The sequence below is a fragment of the Salmo salar genome, chromosome 10, assembly GCF_965601325.2.
Source record: "Salmo salar chromosome 10, fSalSal1, whole genome shotgun sequence".
NCBI lineage: Eukaryota > Metazoa > Chordata > Actinopteri > Salmoniformes > Salmonidae > Salmo > Salmo salar.
Window position 1 is genome coordinate 34,677,485 of NC_138300.1, and position 25,487 is coordinate 34,702,971.

Sequence of the window (25,487 nt, forward strand, 5' to 3'; positions counted from 1 at the left end):
TGTCTCACCAAAACCCATAACATGAAGAACAAGACGTGGACTGCCAGACTCCAAGCTCAAGCTCATGTAAACTTAATGCCATGTATGGTCTGTAGCAGGATTAGACCAAGAGAAGAAGAAAGACATATTCCATTAAAGGAGCAGCCTGCAGTGGCATTAGTCACTAAATCATTTAAACCAGAGAAGAAGATACCCTGGGATCGACACGATCCCAGGGTTCAACACCAGGCTCAGGACACAGATTAATCATGTCTTCTCAGAAACAAGTGGAGAGACACTGATAATGGCCAGAGCAGTAGCTGAGTGATTTCTTCAATATCAAGGGACATGCATGTGCATTAGTCTACAGGGTATTACTAGCCAGAGCTTTTATAAAGCTTCATTCCAAGGGGAGGCAGAGTGGCATTGGATGTAGGGCTGGCACAATTATCGTATAATCGTGAAACTGCCGATTAAGGATAAAGAAAAATTGTGTGTGTGTGGATCGTGGTTAAGTCCGTTTCCGCTGTAACATGGACTCTATACAACGTGATGAAACTATGTTGCTCCTTGTTGAAACAAGCAAGGTGTTCTAGCAAACAAGTCTTTGGTTGCATAGGCAACCCTGCAGCAGCAGCACATGCAGTCAGAAAATGTGAGTCTTTAAAAAATGTTTTACAAAATAATTGCTATTCAAACGATTATACCGGTGACCGAGGTCATTTGGCTGACCAATAACCGTCATCCAAAATAGTCACAGACCTAATTGGATGTGCTGTATATTTCACCACATAAGTTGACAGAGAACAGATTCTCATTTACAGCAACAACCTGGGGAACAGTTACGGGGGAGAGGAATGCACCAATTGGAAGCTGGGAATGATTAGGTGGCAATGATGGTATGAGGGCCAGATTGGAAATTTAGCCAGGACACTGGGGTTAACACCCCTACTCTTACAATTAGTGCCATGGGATCTTTAGTGACATCCCATCCGATCCAAAAGACAGCACCCAACACGGGGCAATGTCCCCAATCACTGCCGGGGAATTGGGATCTTTTTTAGACCAGAAGAAAGAGTGCCTCCTACTGGCCCTCCAACACCACTTCCAGCAGCATCGGGTCACCCATCCAGGGACCAACCACAACCAATCCTGCTTAGCTCCAGAGGCAAGCCAGCAGTGGGATGCAGGGTGGTATGCTGCTGGCATATATCCTGACAAGAGAAGCAATGAAGACTCAGCAAAGAAAAAGGCTCATCGATTTGTGAGTGGTTGACAATGACTGCTACTGTGGTAGTTCTAACTTGACATTGAGCAAGCGCTTCCACTTAAAACTTTGTGATGGTTTCTATAGGAACACTTCTGCTGTGGTTTTCTGACTTCAAGGAGCATTATGAATACAAAGGGCTATTTCTGGCTTGGCATACAGCCCATGTCTCTAAAGCACTGCATTCATTTCTCACTTCAAGGAAAATGGAGCATGAATTGAGTCATGAGGCTGTAGCTAGCGAGTCTGAAGCGCTATGATTCTGTCTTTCAATATAACAAGATTACATGATTCGGATTTCTTCATACAGTGGGAGAAAAAAGTATTTGATCCCCTGCACATGTGACAAATAAAAGTTGATTCAATTTTTGATTTATCTCCAGGTCATCAGACTGTTAAACAGTCATCACTAGCCGGCCTCCGCCCAGTACCCTGCCCTGAACCAGTCAGTTTAATAATGTTTACATACGGTTTTAACTACCTTATATGTATATACTGTATTCTATTCATGGCTCATCCTAGATAACTACTGCTTCTGTACACACCTTTTCTGTTCATATACAGTATTTATTTTCTGGACTCTGACATGATCGTTCTGATATTGCTCATTCTTTTTTTAGTTTAGGATTATGTGTATATTGTTATTGTATTGCTAGATATTGCTGCACTGTTGGAAACATAAGCATTTCACTGCCACAACACCTGCAAAACATCTGTGTACGCGACCAATAAACGTTGATTTGAACGCGGATGCATAGCTGTCTGTCATCATTGGTGATGTAATAACTGTAAAGGCAAACAGTTGATGGTGATGGAATGGGAAAAACAGCTGAAGGACTTTGTGTCTAATAAGAAGCCTCTAAACCGTACAGACACAAGATGGAGCCACTCTTCAACCCCACACCCTCCCCTCTTCCACTTACTGTACACTCCCCTTATTCTCTCCCCTTCGCCCCCGTCACTCTCCTCTCTCCCCCTAGCTCTTCTCATCCTCTCCCCTCTTCCCCCATCCACCCCTGGACGGTAAAGAGGGTAAAAGGAAGGAGAGCGTAAAAGACAGATCAGATTCCATCATCACTCCACAGCGACAAATGGCAGTGATCTAGCCTACATTAGTGCAGGCCATCACCCTCAGAGTTCATCTGTAAATCCAGACAGTTTAACGACGCGGTCAGGGTAATATACCGCCGTACGACACCTCAAGCACCGCCAGGACACAACATGCAATATGGGGGCTGAGGTACGTGACTGAGGAGAAGACATGCTGTACTGATCAAAGTGTGAAAGCGAAACTGGTCAGACAGGTCTTGGAGAAGGAAGGTGTCACATTTGTCCAAGACGTGACTTCTGAAGTCCTGTGAGACACGCTACAAAAACGCTGCTCTGTGGTGATGGGGAACGCAGCCTGAATAATAAAAAGAGCACAGAAAGACTAAATGTGTCTCTGTATGAGAGAGACAGAGAAAGAAAGAAATACAAAGTTAAAGTTGAGCCAGACAGGCATGTTCTTATCAACACTGTACAGCATTTTCTGCATGTTTAATCAAAGAAAAAGCAATTAAATGCTTTGAAGCAGAGTTTGGTTTGATGAGACAGGATTCCACAGGTAATCATTTTATTTATTTCACCTTTATTTAACCAGGTAGGCAAGTTGAGAACAAGTTCTCATCTACAACTGCGACCTGGCCAAGATAAAGCAAAGCAGTGTGACACAGACAACACAGAGTTACACATGGAGTAAACAAACAAGCCAATAACACAATAAACAAGTCAATGATACAGTAGAAAAAAGAAAGTCTATATACAGTGTGTGCAAAATGCATGAGGTAGGCAATAAATAGGCCATAGGAGCAAATAATTACAATTTAGCAGATTAACACTGGAGTGATAAATGAGAATATGAAGATGTGCATGTAGAGATACTGGTATGCAAAAAGAGCAGAAAAGTAAATAAAATAAAAACAGTAAGGGGATGAGGTAGGTAGATAGGGTGGTGTCATAGAATAAGTCGTACTCATCCTTGAAAATGTCGTACTGGAGAGAAGAGGACCAAAACGCAGCAGGTGTGTGTATGCTCATCGTGTGTATTTATTTACAGACTAAATGAACATCAAAACAACAAAACGAACTCATGAGAATGAACGAACAACCAACAGTCTGGCAAAGCATAGGCTCAACACAGAACAATTCCCCACAACCCCAAAGACAAACACACACCTATATAGGACTTCCAATCAAAGGCAACTATACACACCTGCCTTCAATTGGAAGTCCCAATCATCAACCCAACATTTAACAAACACAAACCCCCTGCCACATCCTGACCTAGACTAAGCAATACGCCCTCTGCTGGTCAGGACGTGACAGTACCCCCCCCCTCAAGGTGCAGACTCCAGGATGCACCTAAAAAAGAAAAACAAGAAAACCCCGGAAATACTAAATCAAACACCCTTTACACAAACACACCACCCCGGACCACATAAAACAAATACCCTCTGCCACGTCCTGACCAAACTACAAAAACAATTAACCTTATACTGGCCAGGACGTGACAGTACCCCCCCCCCCCTTAAAGGTGCTACCCCAGAAGCACCTTAACAAAAAATTCTTGGGGGTGCCTCTCGTGCTTCTCCCTCAGCGCGTCCATGGCCTCGTACCTACGCCTCTCTGCCTTGGCTGCCTCAATTTCCCACTGCGGGCGGCGATAATCCTCAGCCTGGTGCCAAGGTCCGGCCCCGTCCAGAACTTCCTCCCAGGTCCACTTCTCCCGCCAGTCCAACTCGAAGTCCCTCTGCTCCTTCTTCTGCTGCTTGGTCCATAGTTGGTGGATGATTCTGTCACGCTTGTCGTTGGAAATGGAGGACCAAAACGCAGCAGGTATGTGTATGCTCATCTTGCTTTTTAATAAATACAAAATGAACACCAAAATAACAAAGAACTAGAACAACAAACAGTCTGGCAAAGCATAAAGCTCAACACAGAACAATCACCCACCAATCACACACACAAACACACCCTAATATATGGGACTCTCAATCAAAGGCAGATAGACAACACCTGCCTTCAACTGAGAGTCCCAACCCCAATTAACCAAACATAGAAACACACACACTAGACTAACCATAGAATACAAACACATAGACCATCAACCAAAACCCCGGAAATACTAAATCAAACACCCTTTACACAAACACACCACCCCGAACCACATAAAACAAATACCCTCTGCCACGTCCTGACCAAACTACAAAAACAATTAACCTTATACTGGCCAGGACGTGACAGGTGGGCAATGTACAGATGGGCTATGTAAAGCTGCAGCGATCGGTTAGCTGCTCAGATAGCTGATGTTTAAAGTTGGTGAGGGAAATAAAAGTCTCCAACTTCAGCGATTTTTGCAATTCGTTCCAGTCACTGGAAGCAGAGAATTGGAATGAAAGGCGGCCAAATGAGATGTTGGCTTTGGGGATGATCAATGAGAAATACCTGCTGGAACGTGTGCTATGGGTGAGTGTTGTTATCGTGACCAGTGAGCTGAGATAAGGTGGAGCTTTACCAAGCATAGTCTTATAGATGACCTGGAGCCAGTGGGTCTGGCGACGAATATGTAGCGAGGGCCAGCTGACTAGAGCATAAAGGTCGCAGTGGTGGGTGGTATAAGGTGATTTGGTAACAAAACGGATGGCACTGTGATAGACTGCATCCAGTTTGCTGAGTAGAGTATTGTAAGCTATTTTGTAGATGACATCGCCGAAGTCGAGGATCGGTAGGATAGTCAGTTTTACTAGGGTAAGTTTGGCGGCGTGAGTGAAGGAGGCTTTGTTGCGAAATAGAAAGCCGATTCTGGATTTGATTTTGGATTGGAGATGTTTAACATGAGTCTGGAAGGAGAGTTTACAGTCTAGCCAGACACCTAGGTATTTGTAGTGGTCCACATATTCTAGGTCGGAACCGTCCAGGGTGGTGATGCTAGTCGGGCGGGCGGGTGCGAGCAGCGAACGGTTGAAAAGCATGCATTTGGTTTTACTAGTGTTTAAAAGCAGTTGGAGGCCACGGAAGGAGTGTTGTATGGCATTGAAGCTCATTTGGAGGTTAGTTAGCACAGTGTCCAAGGAAGGGCCAGAAGTATACAGAATGGTGTCGTCTGCGTAGAGGTGGATCAGGGAATCGCCCGCAGCAAGAGCGACATCATTGATATATACAGAGAAAAGAGTCGGCCCGAGAATTGAACCCTGTGGTACCCCCATAGAGACTGCCAGAGGTCCGGACAACGATTTGACACACTGAACTCTGTCTGCAAAGTAGTTGGTGAACCAGGCGAGGCAGTCGTTAGAAAAACCAAGGCTATTGAGTCTGCCGATAAGAATACGGTGATTGACAGAGTCGAAAGCCTTGGCCAGGTCGATGAAGACGGCTGCACAGTACTGTCTTTTATCGATGGCGGTTATGATATAATTTAGTACCTTGAGCGTGGCTGAGGTGCATCCGTGATCGGCTCGGAAACCGGATTGCACAGCGGAGAAGGTATGTGGGATTCGAAATGGTCAGTGATCTGTTTATTAACTTGGCTTTCAAAGACTTTGGATAGGCAGGGCAGGATGGAAATAGGTCTGTAACAGTTTGGGGGATGACCGCGGCAGCTTTCCAATCTTTAGGGATCTCGGACGATACGAAAGAGAGGTTGAACAGACTGGTAATAGGGGTTGCAACAATGGCAGCGGATATTTTTAGAAAGAAAGAGAGGGTCCAGATTGTCTAACCCAGCTGATTTGTACGGGTCCAGGTTTTGCAGCTCTTTCAGAACATCTGCTATCTCGATTTGGGTGAAGGAGAAGCTGGGGAGGCTTGGGCAAGTAGCTGCAGGGGGGCGCGGAGCTGTTGGCCGGGGTTGGAGTAGCCAGGAGGAAGGCATGGCCAGCCGTTGAGAAATGCTTATTGAAATTTTCGATTATCATGGATTTAATCGGTGGTGACCGTGTTACCTAGCCTCAGTGCAGTGAGCAGCTGGGAGGAGGTGCTCTTGTTCTCCATGGACTTTACAGTGTCCCAAAACTTTTTGGAGTTAGAGCTACAGGATACAAATTTCTGCTTGAAAAAGCTAGCCTTTGCTTTCCTGACTAACTGCGTGTATTGGTTCCTGACTTCCCTGAACAGTTGCATATCACGGGGACTATTCGATGCTATTGCAGTCCGCCACAGGATGTTTTTGTGCTGGTCAAGGGCAGTCAGGTCTGGAGTGTACCAAGGGCTATATCTGTTCTTAGTTCTGCATTTTTTGAACGGGGCATGCTTATCTAAGATGGTGAGGAAATTACTTTTAAAGAATGACCAGGCATCCTCGACTGACGGGATGAGGTCAATATCCTTCCAGGATACCCGGGCCAGGTCGATTAGAAAGGCCTGCTCGCAGAAGTGTTTTAGGGAACTTTGACAGTGATGAGGGGTGGTCGTTTGACCACGGACCCATGGCGGATACAGCCAATGAGGCAGTGATTGCTGAGATCCAGATTGAAAACAGAGGAGTTGTATTTGGAGGGCAGGTTGGTCAGGATAACGTCTATGAGGGTGCCCATGTTTACGGATTTGGGGTTGTACCTGGTGGGTTTCTTGATGATTTGTGTGAGATTGAGGGCATCTAGCTTAAATTGTAGGACTGCCGGGGTGTTAAGCATATCCCAGTTTAGGTCACCTAACAGAACGAACTCTGAGGCTAGATCAATTCACAAATGGTGTCCAGGGCACAGCTGGGAGCGGAGGGGGGTCGATAGCAGGCGGCAACAGTGAGAGACTTATTTCTGGAGAGATTAATTTTTAAAATTAGAAGTTCGAACTGTTTGGGTATAGACCTGGAAAGTATGACAGAACTTTGCAGGCTATCTCTGCAGTAGATTGCAACTCCTCCCCCTTTGGCAGTTCTATCTTGACGAAAAATGTTGTAGTTGGGTATGGAAATCTCAGAATTTTTGGTGGCCTTCCTAAGCCAGGATTCAGACACGGCAAGGACATCAGGGTTGGCGGAGTGTGCTAAAACAGTGAGTAAAACAAACTTAGGGAGGAGGCTTCTGATGTTGCATTCCTGGGACTGGATGCACTGAGGGTAAAGAGGCCGTCATTGTAAATAATAATTTGTTCTTAACTGACTTGCCTAGTTAAATAATAATAAATAAGTAAATAAATATAAATTAAGTAATGTAGATGGCTCAATAATGACAGTCTCTAATGAACTGGCTAAAACAGGCTAAAACATCGTTTTAGAGGGGTCCCTCCCCTATAAAACGTTCCTTCTCAATCAACGACTTAGTGTTGAGGTGATGTTCCTACAAGAACCAGAGAATGTTCAACTCTATTACCACCCAGTTCAGGATTATCCTCATGTAGCTTACGCAGTCAGCGAGAGAGCAAGAGAGTTGAGAGGAGAGGGGAGCAGAGGAGAGGAGAGGAGAGGAGAGGAGAGGAGAGGAGAGGAGAGGAGAGAGAGAGAGAGAGAGAGATATTCCAGTAGTGTATGAATTAAACTGAACAAAAATATACAGTTGACGTTGGAAGTTCACATAAACCTTAGCCAAATACATTTAAATTCAGTTTTTCACAATTCCGGACATTTAATCCTAGTACAAATTCCCTGTCTTAGATCAGTTAGGATCAACACCTTATTTTAAGAATGTGAAATGTCAGAATAATAGTAGAGAGAATGATTTATTTAAGCTTTTATTTATTTCATCACATTCCCAGTGGGTCAGAAGTTTACATACACTCAATTAGTATTTGGTAGCATTGCCTTTAAATTGTTTGACTTGGGTCAAACGTGTCGGGTAGCCTTCCACAAACTTCCCACAATAAGTTGGGTGAATTTTGGCCCATTCCTCCTGACAGAGCTGGTGTAACTGAGTTAGGTTTGTAGGCCTCCTTGCTCGCACACGCTTTATCAGTTCTGCCCACAACTTTTCTATGGGATTGAGGTCAGGGCTTTCTGATGGCCACTCCAATACCTTGACTTTGTTGTCCTTAAGCCATTTTGCCACAACTTTGGAAGTATGCTTGGGGTCATTGTCCATATGGAAGACCCATTTGCGACCAAGCTTTAACTTCCTGACTGATGTCTTCAGATGTTGCTTCAATACATCCACATAATTTTCCCTTCTCATGATGCCATCTATTTTGTGAAGTGCAAGAGTCCCTCCTGCAGCAAAGCACCCCCACAACATGATGCTGCCACTCCCGTGCTTCACGGTTGGGATGGTGTACTTCGGCTTGCAAGGCAACCCCCTTTTTCCTCCAAACATAACAATGGTCATTATGGCCAAACAGTGGGGGAAAAAAGTATTTGATCCCCTGCTGATTTTGTACGTTTGCCCACTTACAAAGAAACGATCAGTCTATAATTTTAATAGTGGGTTTATTTGAACAGTGAGAGACAGAATAACAACAACAAAAATCCAGAAAAACGCATGTCAAAAATGTTATAAAATGATTTGCATTTTAATGAGGGAAATAAGTATTTGACCCCTCTGCCAAACATGACTTAGTACTTGGTGGCAAAACCCTTGTTGGCAATCACAGAGGTCAGACATTTCTTGTAGTTGGTCACCAGGTTTGCACACATCTCAGGAGGGATTTTGTCCCACTCCTCTTTGCAGATCTTTTCCAAGTAATTAAGGTTTCGGAGCTGACGTTTGGCAACTCGAACCTTCAGCTCCCTCCACAGATTTTCTATGGGATTAAGGTCTGGAGACTGGCTAGGCCACTCCAGGACCTTAATGTGCTTCTTCTTGAGCCACTCCTTTGTTGCCTTGGCCGTGTGTTTTGGGTCATTGTCATGCTGGAATACCCATCCACGACCCATTTTCAATGCCCTGGCTGAGGGAAGGAGGTTTTCACCCAAGATTTGACGGTACATGGCCCCGTCCATCGTCCCTTTGATGCGGTGAAGCTGTCCTGTCCCCTTAGCAGAAAAACACCCCCAAAGCATAATGTTTCCAACTCCATGTTTGACGGTGGAGATGGTGTTCTTGGGGTCATAGGCAGCATTCCTCCTCCTCCAAACACGGCGAGTTGAGTTGATGTCAAAGAGCTCAATTTTGGTCTCATCTGACCCCAACACTTTCACCAGTTGTCCTCTGAATCATTCAGATGTTTATTGGCAGACTTTAGACAGGCCTGTATATGTATTCTTGAGCAGGGGGACCTTGCGGGCGCTGCAGGATTTCAGTCCTTCACGGCGTAGTGTGTTACCAATTGTTTTCTTGGTGACTATGGTCCCAGCTGCCTTGAGATCATTGACAAGATCCTCCCGTGTAGTTCTGGGCTGATTCCTCACCGTTCTCATGATCATTGCAACTCCACGAGGTGAGATCTTGCATGGAGCCCCAGGCCGAGGGATATTGACAGTTCTTTTGTGTTTCTTCCATTTGCGAATAATCGTACCAAATGTTGTCACCTTCTCACCAAGCTGCTTGGCGATGGTCTTGTAGCCCATTCCAGCCTTGTGTAGGTCTACAATCTTGTCCCTGACATCCTTGGAGAGCTCTTTGGTCTTGGCCATGGTGGAGAGTTTGGAATCGGATTGATTGATTGCTTCTGTGGACAGGTGTCTTTTTTACAGGTAACAAGCTGCGGTTAGGAGCACTCCCTTTAAGAGTGTGCTCCTAATCTCAGCTCGTTACCTGTATAAAAGACACCTGGGAGCCAGAAATCTTTCTGATTGAGAGGGGGTCAAATACTTATCTCCCTCATTAAAATGCAAATCAATTGATAACATTTTTGACATGCATTTTTCTGGATATTTCTGTTGTTATTCTGTCTCTCACTGTTCAAATAAACCTACCATTAAAATTATAGACTGATCCTTTCTTTGTCAGTGGGCAAACGTACAAAATCAGCAGGGGATCAAATACTTTTTTCCCCCACTGTATTTTTGTTTCATTAGACCGTACATTTTGGAGAAATGTCCTCTGATCTTTGTCCCCTTGCTGAGCGGCCTTTCAGGTTATGTCGATTTAGGACTCGTTTTACTGTGGATATAGATACTTTTTTTACCCATTTCCTCCAGCATCTTCGCAAGGTCCTTTGCTGTTGTTCTGAGATTGATTTGCACTTTTTGCACCAAAGTACATTCCTCTCTAGGAGACAGAACGCGTCTCCTTCCTGAGCGGTATGACGGCTGCGTGGTCCCATGGTATTTATACCTGCGTACTATTGTTTGTACAGATGAACATTGTACCTTCAGGCGTTTGGAAATTGCTCCCAAGGATGAACCAGACTTGTGGAGGTCTACAATTTTTTATTTGAGGTCTTGGCTGATTTCTTTTGATTTTCCCATGATGTCAAGCAAAGAGGCACTGATTTTGAAGGGAGGCCTTGAAATACATCCACAGGTACACCTCTAATTGACTCAAATTATGTCAATTAGCCTATCAGAAGTTTCTAAAGCCATGACATCATTTTCTGGAATTTTCCAAGCTGTTTAAAGGCACAGTCAACTTAGTGTATGTAAACTTATGACCCACTGGAATTGTGATACAGTGAATTAGAAGTTAAATAATCTGTTTGTAAACAATTGTTGGAAAAATTACTTGTGTCATGCACAAGGTAATGTCCTAACCAACTTGCCAAAACTATAGTTGGTTATGAAGACATTTGTGGAGTGGTTGAAAAACTAGTTTTAATGACTCCAACCTAAGTGTATGTAAACTTCCAACTTTACTGAGTTACAGTTCATATAAGTGTCACGACTTCCGCCGAAGTCGGTCCCTCTCCTTGTTCGATCCACTTTTCATTTTCCATTTGTTTTGTCTTTGTCTTACAAACCTGGTTTCAATTCCCCAATTACTTGTTCATTATTTAAACCTCTGTTCCCCCATGTTTGTTTGTGAGTAATTGTTTATGTAATACGGTCCGTTATTGTGGGCTCGCATTATTGCGTTGTATTTGTTTGTATTTTGAGTAAATACGTTTTCTACTCATATCTGCTGTCCTGCGCCTGACTCCTCCACACCAGCTCACACAGACTTTATTACAATAAGGAAATCAGTCAATTGAATTAAATTCATTAGGCCCTAATCTATGGAATACAGATATGCATCTGTTGGTCACAGATACCTTAAAAAAAAGTAGGGCCGTGCATTATCATACTGAAACATGAGGTGATGGTGGCGGATGAATGGCACGACAATGGGCTTCAGGATCTCGTCACGGTATCTCTGTGCATTCAAATTACCATTGATAACATGCAATTGTGTTCGTTGTCCGTAGTTTATGCCTGCCCATACCATAACCCCACTGCCACCATGGGAAACTCTGTTCACAATGCTGACATTAGTAAATGGCTCACCCACACGATACCATACACGTGGTCTGCATTAATTAACATTAAATGCTCTGGCAACAGCTCTGGTGGACATTCCTGCAGTCAGCATGCCAATTGCACGCTCCCTCAAAACTTGAGACATCTGTGGCATTCTGTTGTGTGACAAAACTGCACATTTTAGAGTGGCCATTTATTGTTCCCAGCACAAGGCGCTCCTGTGTAATTATCATGCTGGTTAATCAGCTTCTTGATAGGTTACACCTGTCACGTGGAAGGATTATCTTGGCAAAGGAGAAATGCTCACTAACAGGGATGTAAACAAATTTGTGAACAAAATCTGCGAGAAAAACGTTTTCTTTTGTGTGCTAAAATGACGTAAATGTGTATGGAACATTTCTGGGATCTTTTATTTCCTCTCATGAAATATGGGACCAACAATTTACATTTTGCCTTTACATTTTCATTCAGTGTGTAGATTAAATCTCACCAGCCACCAAAACTAAAAAGGTTCTGCTCTGCAGTGTGAGTCTCAAACACAAGTATTCACATTTCACTGATTATGTTAATGATTCTTCTCTCCTCCTCTCCCTCTCTCATCCTTTGCTCTTCTTCTCTCTTTTCAACTCTCAATGATTGTGATAAGTGTGAGCTTTCATGGAGCAGCTAACTTCTAACTTCTCAGCTATTGTCAGCACTTTGGTTAGAAGTCCTTTTAGTCTCAGAGAGTTGGCACTGTCCCATCCTAACTGGGCTGATCGCTATCCGCACTCCTGGCCCTCCCTCTGATGCTAAATGGAAGTGATATACTTGACCCACCTTGAGACCTGATTGGCGGAGATAAAATATAATATTTTCTTCCTTACTGTCTGTTGCACAAAGTCAATCGTGACATCATCACCCTCTCAGGGTGATCAACTGACTGGACTGGCAGACAGGGGTTAGAGGGGTGCTTTCAATCAGGTCCAGCTACCCGGGTACCCTGTCTCACACACACGCAAGAAAGTACAAACACACACAGCCACGCACACACACACAGGCCTTCAGAACTAGACTTCCACAAGGCAGTCACGTCTTCCTCTGCTTCACTTATTTTCCAAATGTTGTGTTTTATAATCAGCTTATTATTGTCTTCTTTTTAACCTCGTAGTGGGTTTTTAATTCTCCTTACTCATCAAGGGCCAGTTGAAACTAGATGTGGGCAAAGTCTTAATGCCGCAAGGCAGGCAGCAGAACTGATGGGTTTATCCATGCCTGTGCAGTGAGCTGGGGTTTGGACAGAGATAAGCAGGATAACAGCCAAGACTCCTTAAGCTCCGTTGGCTGCCTCTAATGCTCTGATGGCCCACAAGTGTAAAGCCTTACACTTTCTACAGCAAGACAATACAAACAGCAATTAGCCCATAACAACAGGAGGAGGCCGGACTAATCCTTACTTAATAGGCCTACATCGGCTGGAAGGGAGGAGAGGAATGGAGGGAGGAAGAGGAGGTTAGAATGTAAATATTGAGGTTGGTTATTCCCCTGTCCCCATTTAGCATTGAGCTGAAGCTGTGTGAAGTGTGTGTTTGGGTTATTCCCATGTCCATGTCTGGTATTTGTAGAAGGAAAATTCTCTTTCAACACCAAAAACACTGTGTCTGTGGTTTGATCTGACGAGGCAGGGCTTTCCTCAGGGAACCACGGCCAAACACGCTGCTGGAGAGATAAATAAACTAACATCACAACCTCAGATGTATGGAACGCCGTTTGGGTCTTTGCGTGTCAAAAAAGACACATCTCAAATAACACTATTTGACACGTCAAATAAGGTTTTAATTTGACACGTCAAATAACACAATTCCATTATAGAATGTTGTGTGTGCTGAATTTACACGCGCAAGCCCAGCGCCACCATTACAATCACTGTCAAAGCTGGACATTACCACGTTGGTAATAAGGCATTATTTGTTCGACCGAATGTGAAAACGTCTGTGAGCATTTGAAATTAGATCAGGATCAAACGAGCAGGATCAAAAATGTTTACAAATATCTTTGATACAGATGTTATCAGCAACTTTTGGAGTAACTAGCTAGCTTTAGCTTGGTACCTAGCTAGCACTAATGCAACCAGCCTGAAAACAATGAACAGTAGAAACTGCAGTCATTTTCAATATTCTTAGCAATGATTTAGGAACCCATGTGTTGGGTTCTGAGACTATGAAATATACTTATTCATGTCACTGATGGAGTGCTGAGGTTTAGAGGGTCTACACCAGAAGTTAATGGTTATAGGAGGAAGGTATATAGTGTATGCAACTAAGCTTGGAATGTGTTGAGTGCAGGGAAGCGATTACGTGTGGCAGGCATTGATAAGGGGAGAGAGTCATGGATTGGTGATGGGGGGGGGGGGGGGGGGTTGAGGTCGGGTCAGGTCACCTTAAGGGAGAAATATAAGTTTATGGCCCGTATGACTAGTGTCCTGCCTAGCAGTAAAGAATGATGGGTAGGAGGAGACTCAGCCTATGAGGAACAGTTAAATATCAGTGCTTGTGTGAAAATGTTTTTGTCTGAATGCAGCTGTATTGACCCTCTAGGCAGAATAAACTTGGTTAAGCTTTCATAAGGTCCGTTGAGTGTTTTACTCTGAGAATTAGAACCTAACACATGTGAGTAAGTATTAGCTAGGTAGTCACCTGTTGTTCTCCTATTGAAATAACTAGCTAGCCTCCTACTTAACCCGGTTGCCCAAATCTAACGTTATAAGCAGCCAGCTAGCTTCATCTGCCTACTATGGCTTAACTGGACCGGGTTATGTGTTGTGAAGCTAGCCACAATAAGGATTAGCCACAACAGTGGAATTTGCAGTTCACCTTTAAAATAAAAGTCCCTCTTTGAAAGTGATGCAGAAGGTTTCAATTGTTGAAATCATGCCATGTTTAGACTTGATAATGTTAAACATGGTTGGAATGTGGAGCAATGAAATGGGGTATCAGTTCTCGGTGACACCCAGAGAACACAACTGAGAAGAGTTTATGGAAATATCAGTGTTTTAGATCTTATTGCGGGACTTTGACTGTGGGACATCACCTCCCCAGTCAGCCTATTGACATTCATATTGCACTGTACAGCTTTACCTAAGGATTGGGGATCAATGTAATGTGGTATCAGCCTACTCAGAACCCAAGTGCTTTTTTCCCCAAAGTCCTCCTCAGAGTTATCAGACTCCAAAACATCCACATTGTATAATTTTTCCTCTGGAATAGTGTTCAATACACATAGTAGGTTGACTGGTACAATAAATGTGCCTCAATTCACAGTGGTTTCAGAGTCCTGCAATAAGAGCTACGATGCTAATGTTCTGTGTGTCACTGAGTAGACTGGTACCCCATGTCATTGATCCACAAGCCATAGGTAAGGCTGTACAGTGAAATAAGTATGGCCCAATGCAATTCTAAACTCTAATACATCCAGTGTGATTTCAGATTTTTGTCAAATTTATAAATTATTGTCTTGTGTGTGTGTGTGTGTGTGTGTGTGTGTGTGTGTGTGTGTGTGTGTGTGTGTGTGTGTGTTCAAGCAGTTTGAGTTAAATAAAGGGAGCTCATTTGTGAAATTGCAGCCATTGGACTCCAGGGTTTTTGCTAACTCGCTGACAGTGTGTGGGTTTTGTGTTGTGTAAGTGTGTGTGTGTTCATGGAGTTGCGTGTAAATAGAGGGAAAATAGGGGGAGCTTCGCCAACTGGCTGACAGTGTGAACCTGTGTGTGTGTGTGTGTGTGTGTGTGTGTGAGTGAGTGAGTGAGTGAGTGAGTGTTAATTCCGCACAGATGGAGTGTGAGGGAGTGAATGAGCTAAGCGTCCTGACTAGGTCACTGAAAACAATTCTTACTTTATACAATAGTAACCCAACTGTAACCTTTCTATTCTCCTGTATCTACAGTGATACACTGTAAAGGTGACAGTGGTTCAACATGCATGTTGTATTAATCATGTTGTCAATACTGATGTACAGTACATACACTAATCCTCTTTTCTGCTGTGAATAATTGGTAATATGTGTGTGTGTGTGTGTGTGTGTGTGTGTGTGTGTGTGTGTGTGTGTGTGTGTGTGTGTGTGTGTGTGTAGGAGAGCTGGTGTTAAGGTCACACAAGGTAAGGTTGACATGATTCATAAAGGTTAATATTAGTAAAGTCAAGAGCTCGCAGACAAACAAGATGGTAGCTAGGAGGGAACCCCACACAAACACACAGTACACCGGGGCAAGGTTAAAACACTGTTTGTTATGGTAATGACCATCTCACTGTAGTTCAAACAACAAGACCTACCACAGTACTACAAACACCAACTGTTAACAGACACAAACGTGTGTGTCTCAGTCCTACCTGTGCCACGGCTACATGTGTCTGTTGCTGTTGTTGCTGTAGTTGTTGCTGTAGCAGTTGGATCTGGTGGTGGACTGACAGGGGGGTGGTGGGAGGCAGAGTACCCGATGACGGCAGCAGCATCCTGGGGGACGCAAGCAGCAGAGAGGCCTCCTCTGGAACCTGCCATGGAGGAGAGGAGAGGGTTAATGGTGGATTGATAGATTGAGACAGGGAGACATCAATACAAGGAGAGAGGATGGAAGACGTAAGGAGGAGATGGAGAAAAATAAACAAAGAGAGAGAAAGTCAAAGAAAGAGACATTGATGTTCATATTTAGAATGTGTCCTTTGGTAGTGCGAGTGTACATTTCCCCCGGTGATAAGCAGAGCTTGAGGTAAAACAGAGGCATGGCTGAACAGGCCCTAAGAGAAAAGGAAAACTCATGCTCACTCACGCAGCCACCCAGACAACCCAATATGTCACTACTGGAATAGCATTCACACAATAATGAATTGAAAAGATGAACAATAGCAGCTTGTATCTGTCAAAGGACTGGAGGACTATATTGTTTTTCCTTGAAGAGCAAATTCAATCTGTCAGTGTGTCAGAGAGAGATAGTTGCATTTGTGTATGTGTGTGTCAGACAAAGATAATTGCATAGACTGTGAAGATGCTTTTACTGAGAAGAATTCATAAGATATGCTTTATTAGTATAGATAGACGCAAGATAGAAATGTGTCTTCTGCTTTTATCCAACCCCCCCTCCCGATACACACACACATATTAGGTTGGAGCACAGGCCAGCCACAGAGCTGCGCCCAATGAGCAATTGTTTTATGGTGTTAAGCTCCATGCTCAAGCGAACATCAGCGGTTGGTTGCAACTGAGATATTGATGCCAGCAACCCTCCGGTTGCCAGCTCACTCCTCGCCAGCACTGGGATTCGATCCGGCAACTGCTGGGGTTCAGAAAGAGATTGATTAGTGTGGGAAATAAAGAAAGACAACTCAAGGTTTGTACCCCCACTGGGCCAGTGGATGAGTGATGGTGTGTCGTTGTCTGATCTACAGGTTAATGGGGACATTACCAGACAGGCTGTTTACTCTCACGACTTAATGATGAACAGTGGAACTAGGACGCTGTGTGTGTGTGTGTGTGTGTGTGTGTGTGTGTGTGTGTGTGTGTGTGTGTGTGTGTGTGTGTGTGTGTGTGTGTGTGTGTGTGTGTGTGTGTGTGTGTGTGTGTGTGTGTGTATGTGCGTGCATGTAGTGATTTCATCAAGTGCAGTACACATCTTTGTACTGTTTATAATAATAAAAAAATTATGGTTTCCTTCAGACAGACATTGTCAAAGCGACACTACAACATGAATCACAATACACAGTTTGGTGGAAAATATCTCCTTTAAAGAGACCAGGTCTCCCATATCTGTAACCATGGTGACTAAAACAGTCGTTTCAGAGAGTGGTAGACCTGCCATCTCATCAGAATAATTGCAGTAGTTTGAAGAGGAAAGAATACCTTGGCTGTCAGCTCCAAGACAGACAGTTTTATGTATTTTATCTGCTAAGTACCTTTGCATAGAGAACTGTCAGTGGTATAATGGGAGTAGGAGTAAAGAGGAAAGTTAAGAGGTTAATATAATACATGTGTAATGGTTAGGGGCGCTGGGAAGTAGAGAGAGAGAAAGGCTGTCTGTATTGGTCGGAAGAACTACACTGAGACATTACGTTGGTAGGGAATATGAAGGGGAGATGGAGAGAGGGAAAAAGAGACTGATAGGGAGAGAGAGAGAGAGAGAGAGAGTAGTAGGGAGAGACAGAGTGGTACGGAGAGAGTGAGAGAGACAGAAGAGGGAGAATGGTAAGGAGAGAGAGAGAGTGGTAGGGAGAGACAGAGTGGTACGGAGAGAGACAGAAGAGGGAGAATGGTAAGGAGAGAGGGAGAATGGTAAGGAGAGAGAGAGAGAGTGGTAGGGAGAGACAGAGTGGAACGGAGAGAGTGAGAGAGATGAGGGAGAATGGTAAGGAGAGAGAGAGAGAATGGTAGAGAGACAAAGAGACACTTCCTGTCAGTTTCCATAAAGGTGTACATCCATCCCTCTCAGTCAAGCAGAGCTTTGTGACGAGTCATGCTCCACTGAGTCTTCTGTACACATATAGTACAATGAGTAGTTGAAAAGCTACACTAACAAAGACACAGTAGAGGTCATTCAAGACCCTTGTTGTCAGATATAGCGCCTTTACTCCTTCCTATGAAGAAACAGTCAGTAGATTTGTACTGTATATTTGAAGAAAGCAGATGGGTAGCGAGTGAATTGTTGTTATTCATCGTGATTTCAGGGTGTTTTGACTTGGTCTATGCCTTGGGGAGAAATACATTAAACCTGTGGTTTTTGAACAATGGCCCTCTGGGCTCTGTTGGTTAATAGTGAAATACCAACACATTCAGTCAAAGCACTCTGGACCACACACACTGAGGGCAGCAGAGAGACCAATGTGTTGAATAAAACCCAGCGTCATTTTGCCTGAGGCTGTACTATGCCCCGCAGGCACCAAGAGACAGACAGACAGACACGCACGTACAGACACATATACCAAGCAGTTCTAACAAGATAACGACAACACACTAACAGGCATACTGAATAAAGATTAGATTCCCAAACAGTGTCTGATCCACAGCCTTCCAAGTGTGTTTAACTCAACAGACAGAAAACAACAATCCGTATGCAGTGAATGTCAAATGTGTTTAAAGCAATCTGGTCCCAATTTGGATGGAAACAGCACTTGCATTTTTTATTTAGACAAGTAAACAAACGAAGAGAAGAAAATGGGGTCTGAAGTTCGTGTTCTGAGCAACTACAAAACACTTCCCAAATATTTTTTTTACATGACCAATGTCTCTAAGTTCACACTTCAATGTCACAACGCTACAAGGCAATATCTATTTAGAATTCAACATGCTGTAGATGCTACCCACTCTCTCCCTGCTCCCTTCCACCCTCTCTGCAGCCCATGTAGGGCACTTCTGCCCCATCAAAGGGGAGATCAGATGTCCTGATACAAGACAGTCATGCCCTTCACAGTGCACATTGAAGCAAACTTCATGTTCCCTTCCAAGTCACCACTCCTTCCTTTCAGAGAATACTGAAGTGCACTCATCTCCTTCCCTTCAGAGGTCGAACTGCATGTTCCATTGCTCCCGAGTGGTACAGCAGTCTAAGGCACTGCATCTCAGTGCTAGAGGTGTCACTACAGACCCTGATTCGATCCCGGGCTATATCACAACCGGTCGTGATCGGGAGTCCCATAGGGCGGCGCAGAATTGGCCCAACATCGTGACGGTTTGGCCGGGGTAGGCCGTCATTGTAAATAAGAATTTGTTCTTAACTGACTTGCCTAGTTAAATAAAGGTTAAATAAAAATAAATAAAAATGTTCCATTCCAAGTCTCCCTCCCTGACTATGGATGTCCTGAGAGCCCTTAAGTGCTATGGCCCTCTGCCTTTCATTACGTACACACACACACACACACACACACACACCACACACACACACACACACACACACACACACACACACACACACACACACACACACACACACACACCACACACACACACACACACACACACACACACACACACACACACACACACACACACCTAGCCCCAGACCCCTGACGGGGGTGTGTAACACCAGCTGTGAATAAGGCAGTGGGTGTGTGTCTGTTTACTCCACCCAGTCCCCTCATATGTCCTTTGTAGCCGCATCTCTCTCTCTGCCACTCCATCCACTCAGCAACACAGCCCAACGAAGAGAGGGAGGAGAAGAACGAGATGAAGCAATGGACCCCTGAGAGAGAAGGAAGACTGGCTCTCTCGTCCCTTAGCAGTGATTACACTAGCTGCTCTCTGCTATCTACCCTGTCCTTCTGACAACCTGGATCCACCCACAGAGCTGTGTGTGAGAGAGAGAGAGAGAGAGAGAGAGAGAGAGAGAGAGAGAGAGAGAAAGAGAGAGAGTGTGTGTGGGGGGGGAGTGTGAATGCATAGGGCAGAGTAGCAGGGGCTAGGGGGTAATGGATTGGGGCTAGGTAGGATTGGATAAGGGTTTGGGTGAGGGATGCCAGTGGTGTGTGTGTGTGTGATAGGGGATAAGAGAAGCTCATCCACACAGAGCGCTAGGAGCTACAGGCTATTTTGGAACAGGGAGGAACGGGGGAGGAAGTTAACAACAAAGGACCTCTGAAGTGTCACTCCCTCCTGTATCCTGGCAACCATCCAGGACAGGAAGAAACCTCTGGATGCAGGAAATATTTTCCAACATGCAAAATAACCACGCCTTGTACCAGTTTAGGCACACTCAGCTCCAGCCATCTATCTCTCTCCCCACAAGTTTGTGACCGACTAGTTTTAAACCTGGTCGCCTGAATGTGTTAGCCTGCCGAACTAAAGACTAGTGAAACACAAACCATCAGCACTGTTGCCAACTATCTACAGTTGCTCTCTGGAGGCACAATCTAGACAGGATGGAAATATCTGTGTGTGTGTGTGTGTGCGTAGGGTTGTTGTGATGGAGAGCACCAAGCGGAGAGCCCTGCATGTGGATTGAGAAGGCAGGAGTACAGATTATGTAATACAGCTGAGATGACAGGCAGAGCAGCCCCCCCCCCCCCACACACACATTTGCTTTACTATCCTTGTGGGGACACAAAAATGTATTGCCATTCAAAATCTAACCCTAACCCCTAATTCTAACCCTAAATCTAACCTTTAAGCCTAAAGTAGCCTTTTTTCCTTGTGGGGACCGGCGAAATGTCCCCACTTGTTCGAATTGTCCTTGTTTTACTATCCTTGTGAGGACTTCTGGTACCCACAAGGATAGTAAAACCAAACCACACACACGATGAAACTTAAACAGTCACTGCCATAATAGGACTACCTAAGTGCATCTTATTATAGAATTACTGCAGTATCTTTAATCATTTCGTCTGAGTGTACCAAACATTAAGAACACCTTTCTAATATTGAGTTGCACCCCCCTTTTGCTATCAGAACAGCCTCAATTTGTCAGGGCATGGACTCCATAAGGTATCGAAAGCATTCCACGGGGATGCTGGCCCATGTTGACTCCAATGCTTCCCACAGTTGTGTCAAAATGGCTGGATGTCATTTGGGTGACGGACCATTCTTGATAAACTCTTGAAACGGTTGAGGGTGAAAAACGCAGCAAATACAGTGGTGTGATATACAGGTTTTTAAATCTGCACTGTGTCTATCTGTGTCTGTGACATTACTATTGATGACTGATATTAATGGCCAGCTAAGCACAGCCAGGTCAATGCCTCTAGACCTGGGGTAATGGAGGCAGGGGAGAGGTGTGGGTGTGTGTGTGTGCACGTGCGTGCAGCAGAGGAGTATGTATTCTTAATCTTAATGCTAAGAGGTCACTTCCCTCAGAACTGTCTGTGCCTGAGGCCATGTTTATATACGGTAGCTGATACAGTGAGCCTCCAAGGACAGTGTTTAAATGAGCAGACTGAATGACTCTAGAGTTACTATAGTAAATCTATGCGGCGCAACAGGGAGAGAGAGTTTCTGTCAGTGAAGAGCTGATCCAATCAGTGAAGACATTATTCATGACAGATGATTTCAACTAGTTGGAGAGGGGAGGCTAAAACAGCATTTTAGCAGTTAGCAGCACATTTAAACTATTGATACACGTATACTGTGAATGTTTCAGTGTTGTGTTTGGGTAGTTAATGGATATCAGGCTAAATGGTTGTTGTTCTGAAGTTCAGGTTAGACACTGTTGAAAAACACACTGTCATCATTTATTCACACACCACTGAACACCCCATTATCCTGATTCTTCAGTCATGAGGTGAAAACAATAACAGTCTTTGGAAAGTTGTCACTTTGAATTATTTACTGATACAGCGAAGAGAGAGAGCGAAACAGAGAGAGTGAGTGAGACTTCACTTGCTTTGGCAAAGTTAACATATGTTTCCAGAGCGAGAGAGAGAGCGAGAGCGAGCGAGCGAAAGTAGCATCCCAATCTCCTGCTGTAGATAGTTTCCAAGGCCATCTGTTGGGCAGTGTAAGCAGTATGCGCCATTAAAACACACTTTTGCTTTCAAACACACCTGCAGGCATCCAAACAGGAGAGAGGAGGATAAGAGTCGAGTAGAAACAGACTGCACGCCTCGAAGCTGTTTGTTCTACAACTCACATCCAGATCACAGCAGAGCAAAGCAGAACAGAGTTCAGGGACACCAGTAGTATAATCTAAACAACCCAACAAAACTGAGTCCAATAGGCCTCAAACTGGACCATTTTGTTTCTCTCCGTCACCCATGCACATTCAACATTTAGATAATAAAGCATTTGACCTTTCCATTGTGTTGATTGGTTTATTTCCAGTTTTGAAGTATTCGTTTTCTCAAGACGATTGATGAGAAAAGTATCATCCAACCCATTGGGTAACTCTCTGCACCCTCATATGCCATGTCTTAAAATATGCAGGCAGACGGATTAAAAGTACATTTTATGGTGCATTTGGAAAGTATTCAGACCCCTTGACTTTTTCCACATTTTGTTCCGTTACAGCCTTATTCTAAAATTGATTTAATTGTTTTTTTTGCTCATCAAACTCAAATCAAATCGTATTTGTCACATGCGCCAAATACAGTGAAATGATTACTTACAAGCCCTTAACCAACAATGCTTTATCAAGTTAAGAAAAAAAAGTGTTAAGTAAAAAATAGATAAGTAAAACATTTAAAATAAAAGTAACAAATAATTAAACAGCAGCAGTAAAATTGTCATGCCCTGATCTGTTTCACCTGTTCCTGTGATTGTCTCCACCCCCTCCAGGTGTCGCTTATTTATCCCTGTGTTTCCTGTCTCTCTGTGCCAGTTCGTCTTGTATGTTAGTCAAGTCAACCAGCTTTCCCGCCTGCCTAATCATCCTGCCTGCCCTGACCTTGATTCTGCCTGCCCTTCGGTACCTTTTGGACTCTGAACTGGTTTTGACCCTTTTGCCTGTCCACGACCATTCTCTTGCCTTACTATATTGGATTAATAAATATTGTAAGACTCCAACAATCTGCCTCCTGTGTCTGCATCTGGGTCTCGCCTTGTGTCATGATAAAAATAACAATAGGGAGGCTATATACAGGGGGTACCGGTACAGAGTCAATGTCCGGGGGCACCGGTTGGTAGAGGTAATTGAGGTGATATGTACATGTAGGTAGAGTTAAAGTGACTATGCATAGATAATAAACAGAGAGTAGCAGCAGCGTAAAAGAGGGGTCTGGGTATCCCTCTGATTAGCTGTTCAGAAGTCTTATGGCTTGGGGGTAGATGCTGTTAAGAAGCCTTTTAGACTTGGTGCTCCTTGCGGTCGCAGAGAGAACAGTCCATGACTAGGGTGGCTGGAGTTTTTTAGGGCCTTCCTCTGACACCGCCTAGTATAGAGGTCCTGGATGGCAGGAAGCTTGGCCCCGGTGATGTACTGGGCTGTACTCACTACCCTCTGTAGTGCCTTGCAGTCGGAGGCTGAGAAGTTGCCATTCTAGGCAGTGATGCAACCAGACAGGATGCTCTCGATGGTGCAGCTGTAGAACCCTTTGAGGATCTGAGGACCCATGCCAAATCTTTTCAGTCTCCTGAGGGGGAATAGGCTTTGTCGTGCCCTCTTCATGACTATCTAAGTGTGTTTGGACCATGATAGTTTGTTGGTGATGTGGACACCAAGGAACTTGACACTCAACCTGCTCCACTACAGCCCCGTCGATGAGAATGGGGGCGTGCTCGGTCCTCCTTTTCCTGTAGTCCACAATCATCTCCTTTGTCTTGATCATGCTGAGAGAGAGGTTGTTGTCCTGGCACCACACGTCTCATCATTGTTGGTGATCAGGCCTACCACTGTTGTGTCATCGGCAAACTCGATGATGTTGTTGGAGTCGTGCCTGGCCATGCAGTTATGAGTGAACAGGAAGTACAGGAGAGGACTGAGCATGCACACCTGAGGAGCCCCCGTGTTGAGGACCAGCGTGGTGGTTGTGTTGTTACCTAACCTTACTGCCTGGGGGCAGCCCGGATCCAGTTGCAGAGGGAGGCGTTTAGTCTCTGGGTCCTTAGCTTAGTGATGAGCTTTGAGGGCACTATGGTGTTGAACGCTGAGCTGTAGTCAATGAATAGCATGCTCACATAGGTGTTAATTTTGTCCAGGTGGGAAAGGGCAGTGTGGAGTGCGATTGAGATTGCGTCATCTGTGGATCTGTCGGGGAGGAATGCAAATTGGAGTGGGTCTAAGGTTTCTGGGATAATGGTGTTGATGTGAGCCACGACCAGCCTTTCAAAGCACTTCATGGCTACAGACGTGAGTGCTACGGGTTGGTAGTCATTTAGGCAGGTTACCTTAGTGTTCTTGGGCACAGGTCTATGGTGGTCTGCTTGAAACATGTTAGTATTACAGACTCAGTCAGGGACAGGTTGAAAATGTCGGTGAAGACACTTGCCAGTTAGTCAGCGCATACTCGGAGTACACGTCCTGGTAATCCGTCTGTCCCTGCAGCCTTGTGAATATTGACCGGTCCTACTCACATTGGCTGCAGAGAGCGTGATCACACAGTCGTCCGGAACAGCTGATGCTCTAATGCATGCTTCAGTGTTACTTGCCTCAAAGCGAGCATAGAACTAATTTAGCTTGTTTGGTAGGCTTGTGTCACTGGGCAGCTAGCGGCTGTGCTTCCCTTTGTAGTCTGTAATAGTTTGCAAGCCCTGACACATCCGACGAGTGTTGGAGCCGGTGTAGTACAATTAAATCTTAGTCCTGTATTGATGCTTTGCCCGTTTGATGGTTCGTCAGAGGGCATAGCAGGCTTTCGTATAAGCTTCCGGGTTAGAGTCCCACTCCTTGAAAGCTGCAGCTCTACCCTTTAGCTCAGTGCGGATGTTGCCTGTAATCCATGGCTTCTGGTTGGGGTATGTACGTACGATCACTGTGGGGATGACGTCAACGATGCACTTATTGATGAAGCCAGTGACTGATGTGGTGTACTCCTCAATGCCATCGGAAGAATCCCGGAAACATATTCCAGTCTGTGCGAGCAAAACAGTCCTGTAGCTTAGCATCTGCTTCATCTGACCACTTTCTTATTGACTGAGTCACTGGTGCTTCCTGCTTTAGTTTTTGCAGGAATCAGGAGGATATAATTATGGTTATGGTCTCTGTGTGTGGAGTAAAGGTGGTCTAGAGTTTTTTCCCTCTGGTTGCACATTTAACATGCTGGTAGAAATGAGGTAAAACGGATGAGTTTCCCTGCATTAAAGTCCCCGGCCACTAGGAGCGTCGCCTCTGGATGAGCGTTTTCCTGTTTGCTTACGGCCGAATACAGCTCATTGAGTGTGGTCTTAGTGCCAGGATCGGTTTGGGGTGGTACATAGACAGCTACGAAAAATTCAGATGAACACTCTCTTGGTAAATAGTGTGGTCTACAGCTTATCATGAGATACTCTACCTCAGGCGAGCAAAACCTTGAGGCTTCCTTATATTTGGTGCTGTTGTTTACAAATATACATAGA

General features: G+C 44.5%; 1 protein-coding gene across 1 annotated transcript in view; it reads right to left on the reverse strand.

Moving 5' to 3' along the window:
- The window catches only part of LOC106560293 (carboxyl-terminal PDZ ligand of neuronal nitric oxide synthase protein), a 193,744-nt gene that overhangs the window by 25,514 nt on the left and 142,743 nt on the right, over window positions 1-25,487 (reverse strand). The window contains exon 8 of the mRNA XM_014123046.3: window positions 15,914-16,075. Coding sequence (XP_013978521.1) covers window positions 15,914-16,075 — 162 coding nt within the window. The remainder of the gene's footprint in view (window positions 1-15,913; window positions 16,076-25,487) is intronic.